Source organism: Ranitomeya variabilis, chromosome 3 (genome assembly GCF_051348905.1).
Source record: "Ranitomeya variabilis isolate aRanVar5 chromosome 3, aRanVar5.hap1, whole genome shotgun sequence".
Classification (NCBI taxonomy): Eukaryota; Metazoa; Chordata; class Amphibia; order Anura; family Dendrobatidae; genus Ranitomeya; species Ranitomeya variabilis.
This window is the reverse complement of record NC_135234.1, coordinates 417,992,682-418,010,765: the sequence shown is the minus strand read 5'-3', so window position 1 is coordinate 418,010,765 and position 18,084 is coordinate 417,992,682. Positions and strand designations below refer to the sequence as shown.

General features: G+C 44.6%; 1 protein-coding gene across 1 annotated transcript in view; it reads left to right on the top strand.

Annotated features, from left to right (window-relative positions):
- The window catches only part of PPM1E (protein phosphatase, Mg2+/Mn2+ dependent 1E), a 296,538-nt gene extending 280,014 nt beyond the window's left edge, over nucleotides 1-16,524 (top strand). The window contains exon 7 of the mRNA XM_077296341.1: nucleotides 14,098-16,524. Coding sequence (XP_077152456.1) covers nucleotides 14,098-15,152 — 1,055 coding nt within the window. The 3' untranslated portion in view covers nucleotides 15,153-16,524. The remainder of the gene's footprint in view (nucleotides 1-14,097) is intronic.
- Nucleotides 16,525-18,084: the final 1,560 nt, after the last annotated feature.

Below are 18,084 nucleotides of genomic sequence, written 5' to 3'. Positions count from 1 at the left end.
TAATATAGATGTGTGGTGAGCACTTTGAACCCCCAAGTGCTTCACAGAAGTTTATAACGCAGAGCCATGAAAATAAAAAATAATTTTTCTTTTCTCAAAAATGATTTTTTAGCCCACAATTTTTTATTTTCCCAAGGGTAACAGGAGAAATTGGACCCCAAAGGTTGTTGTCCAGTTTCTCCTGAGTACGCTGATACCCCATATGTGGGGGTAAACCACTGTTTTGGCACACGTCGGGGTTCGGAAGGGAAGTAGTGACGTTTTGAAATGCAGACTTTGATGGAATGCTCTGCGGGCGTCAGGTTGCGTTTGCAGAGCCCCTGATGTGCCTAAACAGTAGGAACTCCCCACAAGTGACTCCATTTTGGAAACTAGACCCCCAAGGGAACTTATCTAGATGTGTGGTGAGCACTTTGAACCCCCAAGTGCTTCACAGAAGTTTATAACGCAGAGCCGTGAAAATAATAAATGTGTTTCCTTTCCTCAAAAATATTTTTTTAGCCCAGAATTTTTTATTTTTTCAAGAGTAACAGGAGAAATTGGACCCCAAAAGTTGTTGTCCAGTTTCTCCTGAGTACGCTGATACCCCATATGTGGGGGTAAACCACTGTTTGGGCACATGCCGGGGCTCGGAAGGGAAGTAGTGACGTTTTGGAATGCAAACTTTGATGGAATGGTCTGCGGGCATCATGTTACGTTTGCAGAGCCCCTGATATGCCTAAACAGTAGAAACCCCGCACAAGTGACCCCATTTTGGAAACTAGACCCCCCAAGGAACTTATCTAGATGTGTGGTGAGCACGTTCAACTCCAAAGTGCTTCACAGAAGTTTACAACGCAGAGCCGTGAAAATAAAAAATCATTTTTCTTTCCTCAAAAAAGATGTTTTAGCAAGCAATTTTTTATTTTCACAAGGGTAACAGGAGAAATTGGACCCCAATATTTGTTGCCCAGTTTGTTGTGAGTACGCTGATACCCCATATGTGGGGTAAACCACTGTTTGGGCGCACGTCGGGGCTTGGAAGGGAAGTAGTGACATTTGAAATGCAGACTTTGATGGAATGGTCTGCGGGCGTCACATTGCATTTGCAGACAGAGCCCCTGATGTGCCTAAACAGTAGAAACACCCCACAAGTGACCCCATTTTTGAAACTAGACCCCCCAAGGAACTTATCTAGATGTGTGGTGAGCACTTTCAACCCCCAAGTGCTTCACAGAAGTTTATAACGCAGAGCCGTGAAAATAAAAAATAATTGTTCTTTCCTCAAAAATTATGTTTTAGCAAGTAATTTTTTATTTTTGCAAGGGTAACAGGAGAAATTCGACCCCAACAGTTGTTGCCCAGTTTGTCCTGAGTACGCTGGTACCCCAAATGTGGGGGTAAACCACTGTTTGGGCGCACTTCGGGGCTTGGAAGGGAGGGAGCACCATTTGACTTTTTGAATGCAAGATTGGCTGGAATCAATGGTGGCGCCATGTTGCGTTTGGAGACCCCTGATGTGCCTAAACAGTGGAAACCCCTCAATTCTAACTTCAACACTAACCCCAACACACCCCTAATCCTAATCCCAACTGTAGCCATAACCCTAATCACAACCCTAACCCCAACACACCCCTAACCACAACCCTAACCGCATCACACCCATAACCCTAATTCCAACCCTAATCCTAACCCTAATCCCAACCGTAACCCTAATCCCAACCCTAACCACAACTGTAACCCCAACACACTCCTAACCCTATCCGTAACCCTAACCACAAGCCTAATCTTAACCCTATTTCAAACCCTAGCCCTAATTCTAACCCTAACCCTAAGGCTATGTGCCCACGTTGCGGATTTGTGTGAGATTTTTCCGCACGATTTTTGAAAAATCTGCAGGTAAAAGGCACTGCGTTTTACCTGCGGATTTACAGCAGATTTCCAGTGTTTTTTTGTGCTGATTTCACCTGCAGATTCCTATTGAGGAACAGGTGTAAAACGCTGCGGAATCCGCACAAAGAATTGACATGCTGCGGAAAATACAACGCAGCGTTTCTGCATGGAATTTTCCGCACCATGGGCACAGCGGATTTGGTTTTCCATAGGTGTACATGGTACTATAAACCTGATGGAAAACTGCTTCGAATTCGCAGCGGCCAATCCGCTGTGGATCCGCGGCCAATCCGCTGCCGATCCGCTGCGGATCCGCTGCGGATCCGCTGCCAATCCGCTGCGGATCCGCAGCCAAATCCGTTGCCAATCCGCTGCGGATCCGCAGCCAAATCCGCACTGTGTGCACATGCCATAACCCTACCCCTAACCCTACCCCTACCCCTAACCCTAACCCTACCCCTAACCCTAACCCTACCCCTAACCCTAGTTCTAACCCTAGTTCTAACCCTAACCCTAGTGGAAAAAGAAAAAAAAATATTTTCTTTATTTTATTATTGTCCCTACCTATGGGGGTGATAAAGGGGGGGGTTATTTATTATTTTTTTATTTTGATCGCTGCGATAGAACCTACCACAGCGATCAAAATGTACTTGTAATGAATCTGCCGGCTGGCACTGCGCATGCGCCCGCCATTTTCCAAGATGGCGGCGCCCATGGAGAAGACGGCCGGACACCGGGAGGGACATCGAAGCTAGGCAAGTATGGGGGGTGGGATCGGAACACGGGGGGGGGGGGGGGGATCGGAACACGGGGGGGAAATCGGAGGACCGGGGGAGCGGACAAGAGGACCGGGGGGAGCGGACAGGAGGGAGGAGGGGAGCGGACAGGAGATCGGGGCAGAAAGGACGACTGGGGGGGAGATCGGTGGCGGTGGGGGGGGGGCAGATCGGGGTCTCCAGCCATGGCAGATGCTATTGCAGCATCGGCCATGGCTGGATTGTAATATTTCACCATTTTCATAGGTGAAATATTACAAATCGCTCTGATTGGCTGTTTCACTTTCAACAGCCAATCAGAGCGATCGTAGCCACGGGGGGGGTGAAGCCACCCCCCCTGGGCTGAATTACCACTCCCCCTGTCTCTGCAGATCGGGTGAAAATGGAGTTAACCCTTTCACCCGATCTGCAGGGACGCGATCTTTCCATGACGCCACATAGGCGTCACAGGTCGGATTGGCACCGACTTTCATGACGCCTACGTGGCGTCAAAGGTCGGGAAGGGGTTAAAATGCAGCATGACATCATTTCAGCAGCCAATCACAGCCTTGCCAGTAGTTTCATGCCCTCCATGCTGAACAGGATGTGCCCACACTTGGAATCATTCTCATTGGCTGAATTCGTGCAAATTTGTGCAGTTTGAATCCTGGGAACTTCCGATTCCGGTATCCGATACGCGGCAAGTATCGGATCTCGGTATCGGAATTCCGATACCGCTAAGTATCGGCCGATACCGATACTTGCGGTATCGGAATGCACAACACTAGTGACGACTACTGGAACCTGCAGAGCTGAATCCTGACATCACAGCTTCTGAATTCTCACAACTCATGCACTGCACACTTTTAGGATTCTCCCTTGCCGGTGGACGGTCATGTCAGCACAAGTATGTGATTTGTATACTTCTGACCACATTCCGACTAGACGTGCCCGGCCTCGCTCAGTTCATTTTCAAAGACGGAGGCCACACATGTCTAGTCAGCATGTGACCGCATTAATGTAAATCCCCAGCATGAGAGAATTCTGACAGCGTGCAGTGCGCACTGTGAGAATTCAGAAGTCTGCAGTCACAAAGAATGACTGCAGACTCATCACAAACCTGGACATCCCCTTTAATGCTCCTAACATAAATAAAAACATGAGAGTTAGCATCACAAATAACATTTACATCCAGGTACCTTATAGAAGACGTCGCATCTGGAGCCTCTGCAGACTTCCATCTTCTCCGCTCTTTTGCAGAAAGTCTCCACATGACGCCCTTATATATACAAGTGTCATTATAATGCTCCTGAATAAAAAATTGCCCTTCACTATATTGTCTGCACAAAATATGACCCCCACACTGTCCCTCTTATGGTACATGCTCTTTACACTGACCTCCTTTCTATACCGGCCCCCTCTTCACACTGTCCTTGTGCACTGTGTCCCCCCTATAGGGCCCAGTATTTATACTCCATATTTATACTCCATCCTCTCACCCTGCGTGCATGGCTCCTCTATCCTCTCACCCTGCGTGCATGGCTCCTCTATCCTCTCACCCTGCGTGCATGGCTCCCCCATCCTTCTCCCCCTGTGTGCATGGCTCCCCCATCCTTCTCCCCTGCGTGCATGGCTCCCCCATCCTTCTCCCCTGCGTGCATGGCTCCCCCATCCTTCTCCCCTGCGTGCATGGCTCCCCCATCCTTCTCCCCTGCGTGCATGGCTCCCCCATCCTTCTCCCCTGCGTGCATGGCTCCCCATCCTTCTCCCCTGCGTGCATGGCTCCCCATCCTTCTCCCCTGCGTGCATGGCTCCCCCATCCTTCTCCCCTGCGTGCATGGCTCCCCCATCCTCCCCTGCGTGCATGGCTCCCCTATCCTTCTCCCCTGCGTGCATGGCTCCCCCATCCTTCTCCCCTGCGTGCATGGCTCCCCCATCCTTCTCCCCTGCGTGCATGGCTCCCCCATCCTTCTCCCCTGCATGCATGGCTCCCCCATCCTTCTCCCCTGCGTGCATGGCTCCCCCAGCCTTCTCCCCTGCGTGCATGGCTCCCGCATCCTTCTCCCCTGTGTGGAAGGCTCCCCCATCCTTCTCCCCTGCGTGCATGGCTCCTCCATCCTTCTTCGCTGTCATACTCACCTCTCACCGCGCGGCGCAGAACTTCCCGGCATCTCTGCAGCGTCTTCTATCCTGTATGAGCGGTCACGTGGTAGCGCTCATTAAGGTGATGAATATGCGCATATTCATCACCTTAATGAGCGGTACCATGTGACCGCTCATACAGGATGCGCTGCCGGCGCTGAGACGCAGTTGCAGCCACCGCTGGAGGAAGGTGAGTATTACGTCTTCAGGGAGGGGGCGGGAAGGAGGGAGGGAGGGAGGGAGGAGGGGGGCGGGCACTTGACCCCGGAGTTTTATAAATAAATAAATAAAAAAAAAAAACCTAGCTCAAGTGCGCCCCCCCGCATCCCGCCGCCCTAGGCACGTGCCCTCAAGTGCCTAGTGGCAAATACGGCCCTGTCTATAACCCTGTAAGTAACCCCTTTTCTCATGTACAACACCATGGAATTAATGGTGCTATATAAATAAATAATAATAATAATAATAATAATAATGAGAGCAAATATAGGGGGAGCACCACAAGGTGCAAACCATTAAGCAGCCTTAAAAATAAAAAGCCCAGAGTAGACTTCGCAAAAAAAAACATCTAAAGAAGCAAACCCAATTCTCGAAAAACATTCTTTGGAGAGATGAAACTATTATTAACCTGTACCAGAATAATGGGAAGAAGAAAGTATGGAGAAGCCTTGGAACGGCTCATGATCCAAAGCACACAACATCCTCTGCAAAACATGATGGAGGCAATGGCACAGGGTCACTCACTAGTGTTTATTGATAATGTGACTGGAGGCAGAGGCAGCTGGATGAATTCTGAAGTGTATATGGCTGTATTTTCTGCTCAGATTCAACCAAATGTAGCAAAGTTCATTGGACAGCGCTTCACAGTACAGATGGACAATGACCCAAAACAGACTGCAAAAGCAAACCAGGAGTTTTTTAAGGCAAAGAAGTGGAAAATTCTGCTATAGCTGAGTCAATCACCATATTTCCACCCCATCGTCCATTCATGTCACATCCTTCAGACAAAACTTAAGTCAGAAAGAACAACAAACAAGCAGCAACAGAAGTCAGCTGCAGTAAAGGCGGCAAAGCATCACAAAGGAGGAAACCCAGTGTTTGGTGATGTCCATGGCTTCCAGACTTCAGGCAGTCATTACCTGCAAAGGATTCTCGACAAAGTATTAAATATGAACATTTTATTTATAGTAAATTTAATTTGTCCAATTACTTTTGAGCCCATGAAGTGAGGAGGCTTTGTAGAAAAATTATTGCACTTCCTAAATGTTCACAGGATATTGTTGTTCAATCTCTTTAATTAAACCTGAAAGTCTATACTTCAATTACATCTCAATTGTTTCATTTTAACTAAAATAGTGGCATGCAGATCCCAAATCACCAAGATTCGGTGACTGTCAAAATATTTCTGGACCTAACTGTATATGAACATGTTGCTCTTTCAAGACAAATTCAGCAATACCTTTACATGGCCAGTTCTTTTCTCCTCTACTGAGAAATCAGCATTTTAATTAACATATGAGTGAGGCTGAAGTGCTTGTGTTTCCTGGAAGCCCTTCCCAAGCCTCTGTCATTCTGGCTCTTTTCCCAACCCAGTTTTTCCTTCTGCTTGACTTGCTTATTTTATCAATTCAAATGCTGATTTCTCGGTGATAGAAGGACAGACTTGCCTTTGACAGAGATGCATGGACATTTATATATTTTTGGGGGTCAATCATGCTGACACATTCCCTTTTAAGCAACCTTGTAAAGAAGAGTTAGTCAAAATTCCTCCAGATGTAAATGACTGATAAAGTTATTTTGATGGTGATTACGGCAAATTATTACTGCTAAATGAGGTTTTAGAAGATATTAACTCATAAAGAGTCCTTTCCTTTTCACTCACAGCATCTGCCTTTTGGCCCAGTTTTTCTTAGATAAATAATGACATGGTGTAATTCGTCATGTGTTGTTCTTCATCTATAGTTGTATTTACATGATTTTAAGAGATTTTAAGATCTAGATGTTTTCTTGCTATATCCTGATACGTAAAATCATAATTAAAAAACTTGTGTACTTAGTTCTTTTGCATGAGTCTGTGTAAGACTATATATTAAATTGTAGTTTTTTGATACATAAGGAAAAAGTGTGTGTATATATATATATATATATATATATATATATATATATATATATATATATATATATATACTGTATATATATATACATAGTGCCTTGCAAAAGTAAAAAGTATTCGGCCCCCCGGAACTTTTCAACCTTTTCCCACATATTATGCTTCAAACATAAAGATACCAAATGTAAATTTTTGGTGAAGAATCAACAACAAGTGGAACAGAATTGTGAAGTAGAACGAAATTTATTGGTTATTTAAAATTTTTGTGGAAATTAAAAAACTGAAAAGTGGTGAGTGCAATATTATTCGGCCACTTTACTTTCAGTGCAGTAAACTCAATCCAGAAGTTCATTGTGGATCTCTGAATGATCCAGTGTTGTCCTAAATGCCTAAAGGTATGTGCACACACTGCGGATTTTGCTGTGGATTCGCAGCTGTTTCCCCTGAGCTTACAGTACCATGTAAACCTATGGAAAACAAAATCTCATGTCAATTGCATGTCAATTCTTTGTGCGGATTCCGCAGCGGTTTACATCTGCTCCATAATAGGAATCCGCAGGTGTAAAACCGCATGTGAAATCCGCACAAAAACCGCAAAGAAACCATGGTAAATCCGTGGTAATTCCGCTGGTAATCCGCAGTGCGATTTACCTGCTGATTTACCAAAATCAGTCTGGAAAAATCTGCATGACTTTCCGCAACGTGTGTACGTAGCCTGATGGTGATAAATATAATCCACCTGTGTGTAATCAAGTCTCCATATAAATGCACCTGCTCTGTGATAGTCTCAGGGTTCTGTTTGAAGCACAGAGAGCATCATGAAGACCACAACACAAGGAACACAACAGGCCGGTCCTTGATACTGTTGTGGAGAAGTTTAAAGCTGGATTTGGATGCAGAATAATTTCCAAAACTTTAAACATCCCAAGGAGCACTGTACAAGCGATCAAATTGAAATGGAAGGAGTATCATACCACTGCAAATCTACCAAGACCCATCCGTCCCTCTAAACTTTCATCTCAAACAAGGAGAAGACTGATCAGAGATGCAGCCAAGAGGCCCATGATCACTCTGGATGAACTGCAGAGATCTACAGTTGAGGTGGGACAGTCTGTCCATAGGACAACAATCAGTCGTACACTGCACAAATCTGGTCTTTATGGAAGAGTGGCAAACAGAAAGCCATTTCTCAAAGATATCCATAAAAAGTGTTGTTTAAAAAGTTTGCAACAAGCCACCTGGGAGACACACTAAACATGTGGAAGAAGGTGCTCTGGTCAGATGTAACTAAAATCAAACTTTTTGGCAACAATGCCAAACGATATGTTTGGCTTAAAGGCAACACAGCTCATAACCCTGAACACACCATCCCCAATGTCAAACATGGTGGTGGCAGCATCATGGTTTGGGCCTGCTTTTCTTCACTGGGAAGGAGATTTGTCTTCCAACAAAACAATGATCCCAAACATAAAGCAAAATCTACAATGGAATGGTTCACAAATAAACGTATCCAGGTGTTAGAATTGCCAAGTCAAAGTCCAGACCTCAATCCAATCGAGAATCTGTGGAAAGAGCTGAAAACTGCTGTTCACAAACCATCTCCATCAAACTTCACTGAGCTCGAGCTGTTTGCCAAGGAAGAATGGGCAAGAATTTCAGTGTCTTGATGTACAAAACTGATAGTCATACCCCAAGCAACTTGCAGCTGTAATCGCAGCAAAACGTGGCGCAACAAAGTATTAAGTTAAAAGGGCCGAATAATATTGCACACCCCTTTTCAGTTTTTGAATTTGCACAAATATTTAAAATAACCAGTAAATTTTGTTCAACTTCACAATTGTGTTCCAATTGTTGTTGATTCTTCACCAAAAATTTACATTTGGTATCTTTATATTTCAAGCATGATATGTGGGAAAAGGTTGAAAAGTTCCAGGGGGCCGAATACTTTTGCAAGGCACTGTATATTATACAGTTGATACCAGAAGTGTACATACACTATATAAAAAGACACATATGCATGTTTTTCTCAATATCTGACATGAAATCAGAAAAAATGTATCCCGTTTTAGGTCAATTAGGATTACCATAATTGTTAATATTTGCCAGATATCAGAATAAAGAGAGAGAATTTTTGTAAGGAATTTTTATTACCGTATATACTCGAGTATAAGCCGAGATTTTCAGCCCACTTTTTTGCGCTGAAAGTAACCCTCTCGGCTTATACTCGAATCATACCCAGGGGTTGGCAGGGGAGGGGGAGCGGAGCTGTGTAATAATACTTACCTGCTCCTGGCACGGTCCCTGCACGTCTTTTCCCCGGCGCCGGCAGCTTCTTCCTGTAGTGAGCGGTCACATGGTACCGCTCATTACAGTAATGAATATGGACTCCCATAGGGGTGGAGCCGCATATTCATTACTGTAATGAGCGGTACCATGTGACCGCTCACTACAGGAAGAAGCTGCTGGCGCCGGGGAACAGACGTCCAGGGACCGTGCCAGGAGCAGGTAAGTTTAACACAGTGCGCTATATTCACCTGCTCCCCTTTCCACCATCTTCCGCGTCCTCTGCAGTGGCTCAGGTCAGAGGGCGCGGTGACGCGATTAGTGTGCGCACTGCCCTCTGCCTGAGTGTCAGTGCGGAGGATGCTGAAGACACAGCGGTGGTTGGCGGTGGAACGGAGGACAGGTGAATATAACAAGTGCCGGGTGCCTGAGAGGTGAGTATGTGATTTTTTTTTTTTTAATCGCAGCAACAGCATATAGGGCAAATATCTGTATGGAGCAACTTATGGGGCCATAATCCGCATTTGTGCAGCATTATATAGGGCAATTATCTGTATGGAGCATCTTATGGGGCCATGTGCAGCATAATATGGGGCAATTATCTATATGAAGCATTCAAAGGGGCTATGTGCAGCATTATATGGGGCAAATATCTGTATTGGGCCATGTGCAGCATTATATGGGGCAAATATCTGTATGGAGCATCTTATGTGGCCATGTGCAGCATTATATGGGGCAAATATCTGTATGGAGCATCTTATGGGGCTATGTGCAGCTTTATATGGGCCAAATATCTGTATGGGGCCATGTGCAGCATGATATGGGGCAAATATCTCTGAAGCATCTTATGGGCCATAGTCCACATTTGTGGAGCATTATATGGGGCATATTTTAATATGGAGCATCTTATGGAGCCCATCATAAACTGTATGGAGCATTATATGGGGAGTATTTTGTATGGAGCATCTTATGGGGCCATCATGAATTGTATGGAGCATTATATGGGGCTCCTGATTCAATATGGATATTCAAAAACACTTAAACTACTGATGTCTCAATTAATTTTACTTTTATTGGTATCTACCGTATTTTTCGGACTACAAGACGCACTTTTTCCCCCCCAAAAAAGGGGGGAAAATGGGGGGTGCGTCTAATAGTCGAAATGCAGGCTTACCCGTGGCGGCAGAGGTGCGGCGGCAGACGTGCGGAGATGAGGAGGAGCAGGGAGCGGGGTCCCTTTCCCCGGTGAGGTGATGCAGCAGCCCGGTAAGGAGCAGAGCCGGGTGAATCCTGTTGTCATCGGTGGTGGCGGCCATCTTCCGGGGGCCGCGCGTGCGCAGATGAAGCGCTCTGCTTCCCGGGGCTTCAGGAAAATGGCCGCGGGATGCCGCGCGTGCGCAGATGGGGATCGCGGCGGCCATTTTTCTGAAGTTGGCCGCCACCACCGATAACAACAGCATTCACCCGACTCTGCTCCTTACCGGGCTGCTGCATCACCTCACCGGGGAAAGGGACCCTCTCACACCATACCTTCTCACTGCGCCTCCTGATCCCAGCACCTCCTGATCCCTGCACCTCCTGATCCCTGCACCTCCTGATCCCTGCACCTCCTCATCCCAGCACCTCCTCATCCCAGCACCTCCTCATCCCAGCACCTCTGCCGGTAACCAGTGCTGCAACCCTCCCATGGACACCAGGCCGTGGCGTCGCCCACCTAAGCAGGAAGGGACCCTGCTCAGGTGCACGCCGTACCGCATCACCCTACCTCTGCCGACACCATGCCTCCTGTGACCCTGCTCTGCCACCGCCAGCCTTCAGGTAAGATACCGTAAATTCGGACAATAAGACGGACCCCCATCTTATAAAAAATCTTTTTTTCTGCAATTTTCACCCCAAATTTGGGGTGCGCCTTATGGTCCGGTGCGTCTTATAGTCCGCGAAATACGGTATTTTTATTTTTGAAATTTACCAGAAGCTGCTGCATTTTCCACCCTAGGCTTAATCTCGAGTCATTAAGTTTTCCCAGTTTTTTTGTGGCAAAATTAGGGGTTATACTCAGGTCGGCTTATACTCGAGTATATACGGTACTTACTGCAAAGTCAAACGTTTACATACACTAAGATTACTATGCCTTTAAACAATTCTGGACTGCCCATATGATGATGTCATGTGTTTGGACGCTTCTGGTTAAATAGAGACACATCTATGGATGTATTTTAATGCACTCCAGAAACACACTGCTTCTTTGTGTAGCATCATGGGAAAGTCTCAAAAAAATCAGCCAAGACATCAGAAAGAGAATTGTGGACTTACACAAGTCTGGCTCATTGTTGGATACAATTTCACGATACCTGAAGGTGCCTCGTTCACCTGTACAAACAATTATACGCAAGTACAAACAAGATGGGAATGTCCTGCCATGATAATGCTCAGGAAGGAGACGGGTTCTGTGTCCCAAAGATGAACATGCTTTGGTCCAACATGTGCATATCAACCCAAGGACAAAAGCAAAAGACATTGTGAAGATGATGGCGGAAGCTGGTAAGATTGTGTCAGTATCCACAGTGAAACGAGTACTGTATCAACATGGGCAAAAGGCCACTCTGCCAGGAAGAAGCAATTACTCCAAAAGAAACATAAAAAAGCCAGATTAATGTTTGCAAATTTACACTGGAGCAAAGACCTTAATTTTTGGAGACGTCCTGTGGTCTGATGAAACTAAAATTGAACTTTTCAGGCAAAATGACCATCATTACATTTGGAGTAAAAAGGGAGAAGATTGGAAGCCTAAGAACACCATCCCAACTGTGAAACATGGGGGCGGCAGCATCATTTTGTGGGCTTGTTTTTGCTGCAGGAGGGACTGGTGCACTTCACAAAATAAAAACATGAGAAAAGAAGATTATGTTAAACAGTGATAGCCAGATAATCCCTATAATACTGAAGCAACATCTCAAGACATCAGCCAGGAAATTAAAACTTGGGCGGAAATGGGTCTTCTTTATGGACAATGACCCGAAGCATACTGCCAAAATGGTAACAAAGTGGCTTAAGGATAACAAAGTAAATGTTTTCGAGTGGCCATCAAAAAGCCCTGATCTCAATCCTATTGAAAATTTATGTGCAAAGCTGAAAAGGCAGGTGAGAGCAAGACAACCTACAAACCTGGATCAATTACACCATTTGTGTCAGGAGGAATGGGCCCAAATTCCGACCAACTATTGTGAGAAGCTTGTGGAAGGATATACCAAACATTTTGCAGTAATAAAAATGCCCTAAAGTTCCAGTGTTCCCCAACTCCAGTTCTCAAGAGCCACCAACAGGTCATGTTTTCAGGATTTCCTTAGTATTGCCCAGGTGATGGACTTGTTGCCTGTGCAGGTTCTGCAATTATCACTTGAGCAATACTAAGGAAATCCTGAAAACCTGACCTGTTGGTGGCTCTTGAGGACTGGAGTTGGGGAACACTGCCTTAAACCATTCTCTCTCTCATTATTCTGGCATTTGGGAAACATTAATAATTATGGAGCGGCCCCCCAAACGCAGGGCAGCGGGGTACTCGGTACCGGGTCCCTCGGTTCTGGGGATGTCACGGTGGTCTGACCCGGTCCGTGGCCCTGCTAAGGGGCGCCCAATTAAAGATGTAGGTGACGGTTTGTCAAGTGTTCGTTACGCCACCTGTGGTACTCGGTCAGGGTGACCGACGCTGCTAGGGGTCCGCTGGGGCGATGGAATGGCAGCTAGATGTTGTAACTTCATCCGCAATCCAGAGCACTGCTAACAGGGCTGGCTGAGACCAGCCGGTCCGAAGGCACATCCAGAGTTCCCTTTGCAGGTGGAAATCAGTAGCCTTCCTACTAGCGCCTGGGTGTTGTAGTACCTCCCCGCTGAGCACCTCGGGATAGTCCTCACAACTGTCGTGTATGTTTCTGTTCTTTCTCTCCGTCCCCCAGATGGTTTGGATAGGATGCACCAGTATGACGGGGTAGGCCTGGAGTTATTTTATAGGGACCCTAGAGACGCCCCTCTCCCACAATTGCCTCCGTTGTCTTCATTAGGTGTAAAGGTGAGACAGCCAACCTAGAGTTAACTGCACTGCCGTAGTTCAAAGTAATGCGTAGAGTCTATTACTTCCTCGGCGTTCCGGCCGCCGGCTACGCGCCTCAGAAGGATGTTGCAGATCTCGGGGCACGACTCCTTCTGGTTCTATCGCCTTTGTGCTGTGATCTCGTTTCTCACTTCTCCACAATATACTTTGCTTCGTGTCCTTTCTTAAGATGCCGCCGCAATGAGGTGCAGGCACGGCTCCGTAACGATCTGTCCTGTGCTAGGCCACTGTCAGGATCCCACCCCTGACAGGGACCCCCCTGAATCTTCCCAAGCAACCTCTTCTCTCACTAGATGTTACCTGGGCAAAACCCAGTCAGCTTCTCCCTAACTTCCTATCCAACCCCCAGTTTTACCAGAGTGTGAGGAGTGGCCTAATACATAGAACCTTTTGCTCCTCCTGGTGGCCAGAGTGTGAAGTGTAATGTGTGACTGTGATACCTGGTCAGGTGAACTCTTTTAGTGCCATCAGACGTACCATCACTCCCCTTAGTGGCAGAGCGACAATACTGCAACGACCAGGACTCTGGGGCGCTGCAATTATGGTAATCCTAATTAACATAAAACAGGAAAGGTTTATTCTGATTTCATGCCAGATATTTAGAAAAACATGCACGTGTGTCTTTTTGTATAGTATATGTAAACTTCTGGTTTCAATTATGTATGCGTATGTGTGTATATATATATATATATATATATATATATATATATATATATATATATATATATATATTATATTCCCTAGAAATATAGAAAAATTATCTAATAGCCTATATTTCTAAGAAGTGATTGAATTTGTTTAGAATTTATTCTGTTTTCTTTGTCACACAGGGGATGCTGAACACAAGCCATATATTTGCGGTGATGCAGACTCTACTTCCTTGGTCCTCGATGGTTCTGAAGATTATCTAATTCTTGCTTGTGATGGTTTTTATGATACAGTAAACCCAGATGAGGCTGTGAAGGTTGTATCTGACCACCTGAAGGAAAATAATGGAGACAGCAGCATGGTTGCACATAAACTGGTGGCATCTGCTCGTGATGCTGGCTCCAGTGATAACATCACAGTCATTGTGGTATTTCTAAAGGACCTTAATCCAACAACCAATACAAGCCAAGACAATAACCAAGCTGAAAATTCTTATGACGGAGGACAAGACGATAACGGAGATGACAAGGAAAATCAAGGAGATTGCAAAGGATCATGGCCTCTTCATCAGTGTTCTGCCCCAGCTGATCTAGGAGGTTATGATGGGAGAGATTCTTTCACAGACAGAACTAGTTTGAATCTTGGTCCTGAAGTGCAGGTTCTAGAAAAACAAGACTATTTAGACCCTTTGCACGGAGGAGGTGGCAAACCATATAGTGCCAAATGTTTGCCATGGTCCCAAGTATCCAGAGCTAGCTCACCAAAGAGAGCCAAAGGAAGCAAAGAATCTGTAAGAAAGGCATCTTTAGAAAGTCAACCTACTTGTGTAGAGAAAGAGTGGGATGAAAGTATATCTAGAAATAAAGGCTTGGGATATATGAATATCTTAATGCCCAGAAAGGAGAGCTTACATTGCCCTCTGGAATTAAAGGATGAATGTTTGAAAGGAGTCATGAATGATCCAACATGTGCATCTCCTGTACGTTTCCGAAAGAGGAAAGGTGGGACTAAAGTCAAGCCAAACTTTCCAAAGCTCCTATCTTCCCAAAATCCTTTTCACAAAGCACGGTCCACTTTATCAGTGCCAGTGCAAAGCATTGGCAAACGTAGGATTTCAGCACATTGTCCTGTAGCTTCTAGGAAAAGTAATCTTAGAGGTCATTTGATGACTAGAGCATTGTTAAAAGAGAGCAACTGTATAGCATTGGTCGACATGCATAGGATCTACCAAGCGTAAAAGGAAAGCTGACCTCCCCTGTGTGTTATATCTGTAGTGCTCCAGTGAATTAGGTTAGATAGACCCAAACTTTAATGGCATCCTCTTCCTCTCCTAGTGTATTGAGCTCACCCAAGTAGTGCAGTGTGTACTCTATTAACATACAGATGGACATTCCCATAGACGTCACAAATGTCAGCTTGACTTTGTTAATAATGGAAGACATAAGATTTCCTTTTTCACAAGTAGAGGATGAAGGACAATGTAGGTTGTATTAACCAGTGTGCAATGTCCCTTGCTGTAAGTTCATGATTAGGAGATATATGTACCTTTTATGAAATCCACAATGTAAGCTCTGTCAAATGCAGTGCAAACTGTCAACCCTTACCCAAGATTTCTTGTGTGTGTGCGTGTGTCTCACAAGGTTTTTTATTCACAATTCTCGTGGTTTTGTGATCCTGGCCTTTATCTAAAAAGGTTGCTATGTCAAGTGATGCAGCTTACAGGTCCTTCTCGAGGTTTTAACCTTCACCGACAACGACATTGGTTCAGAGCAGTCATTATTAGATCAGTGTTAAACAAAAAAAGCCAGGTAATTATGGAAAAAGTGTTATGGCCTCAATTATGAATTGGCGCCCTGAGCAACTCTCTACTGGAAATACTATTGCAACTGTATATTTACCTCTTAAGTATTCTTTCTACACAAAGGCTTAGAGAATATTACAAGTTATTTTTATAGTTTTCGATAGATGTCACACTTTATAATGGCAATAAGGCACTGCTGGAGTACAGTGAGATATAGCCAATTTTGAACGAATCCTGCGGATTAGCCGACCTCTACAGCATGAAGAACTCAGGTATTAAGGCGTTAAATCAATATCATCACTATACAAACCATCCCATCTGTTAAATAGAAGTTCACAATCCACTTTTCATTACCCTGTAAGGTGGGATTAGCCATAAGATATCCGATCCAAGTGCAGCTCCACACGTCTCTCATTTCCCAGTACAATAGGAGGACATTTACTCACATGAGCGTTTGCATCCAAACTATCGTATTTAATCAAACAAAGAAATAGGGTTATTACTGTGTTAGCTCATCATGTATATTTAATTATACAGCACAGTATGTTCCTTTCCGTATGGGTTCATTGACCTTCAGGCTGCCTTAATGTCATGCATCATGTTTCTTTAAAAAAAATGAATGAAGATGGCTAAAGCAAGAATGGTGTTTCTCAGTTAAGAAACTCATTTAACCCCAAACCTCATCTTTATGCTCCATTTATAACATTGTGCAACAGAATGTGCATCTCCATACTTTAGACTCACACAATGTTCAATTGTAATTCTATTTTAAATGAATAAAAGCATTAATAATGTTACATTAACGGTCCAATATACCATATGACTACTTATCCACAGTACTCCAATATTATCTGTAAACTCTTTCTCTTATAGGCGAGAGCAAAGGCTTTGTCCCCAAAACTCAAAGGAGTCTTTAGCATTGATACATCATCTTGGTTTTTCAATACAGGAAACGTCAGCACAAGTTATTTGATGCAACAGGTACTCTAGTATGTTTTGTAACTCAGCGGGAGGTTTGTCAGAGTCAAAGCACACTTGTGTTTTTTGATATTTAGCAGTATCACCATCCGGCTTCAGTGTTAGTTTGTTTTTCCCAAATGTTTCAGGGATTTCCCTACAAATTGCATATATCACCCATCTATAGACTAGGTGATGGATATCTGATTAGGAAGGTTCCCACCAATGATTAGAATTGGGGTCAAGTTCTTTCACACTGCATATTTGCAATGAAGATGTGATTGGTGTGGTGGCTCGCATGCTCGGCCATTCAAAGTCTACAGCACTGATGGGTACAGTACTCTGCTGTTTCCATCACAAGCTTGAAAACTGAATGGAGCAACTAATCACATGATCGATCACCTCTTCTTTCAACCGTCTCACAAAAATTGTGCATAGGGTTTCCAGTGATTAGTGGGAGCTCCAATGATCAGGGCTTGATAAAGGTAGTTTCAAGGAAAAACCCTTTAAAGTAGATTGAATGGTAGGTGATTATTCCTAGATGGATATACCACGTGTGGTAAGGCAGTACGAAGCGGACTATTCTTGCCCGGGTATTAGTATGTAATTGCATTTGCTAGACCCCTAGTTATACGATATGTGCCTTGTAGTGTAACACAGCTAATGCAAGACCTCAAGTGAAATATGCACCCGAGAATATTTCATTAGAATTAATATAATTAAGCAATACCTCTCGCTATGTCCATCATATTGTAAAGACTTTCATGCTAGTAACAGAGTTATTGTTTCAGAGTGAGGCATCCCCAGCTTGTCCTTTGACTTTTTTTAGTGCTAAAGAGGCTGGCCAGGATAGAAAAACATCTATGGTTTTGTCCAGAAACAGCTACACGCTCGTCCATGGCTTGTGTCTGGTATTGTGGCTTAGATTTATTGAAGTGTGTGAAATTGAGCTGCATGCCAAACACAACCTGTGGATAGGAGTGGGACTATGTTCAGAAGAAGCCACCATGTGGTTTTAATCCTTGGAAAACCCCTTTAAAGTCAACATCGCAAAAGGGAGAAAACCATTTGTGGTCAAAACTGACATTGTGGAAATTCACTGCCACTGATTAATGGGGCTAGTATTGCATGAAAGTGTGCCCAGTGCTTTATGGAGTACAGTCTCCATTTATCCTTTAATACCTCAACAGTAAAACCTCTCCAGATACAACTGAACTATTCGTCCCACCTTTGGGGATGTAAATGTATAAATGATTCTTCTCACACAGAACAAGGGTCAATAGGAGGTATTTGAATGGATGTGTGTTTAAAGGTCCCAAAAGTGATTTTCCGAGACATCCTAAACACATGAAGATCACATACACGAAGCATCTGACCTTACACTTAAGAGAACAACACAAAGATTGTTTTT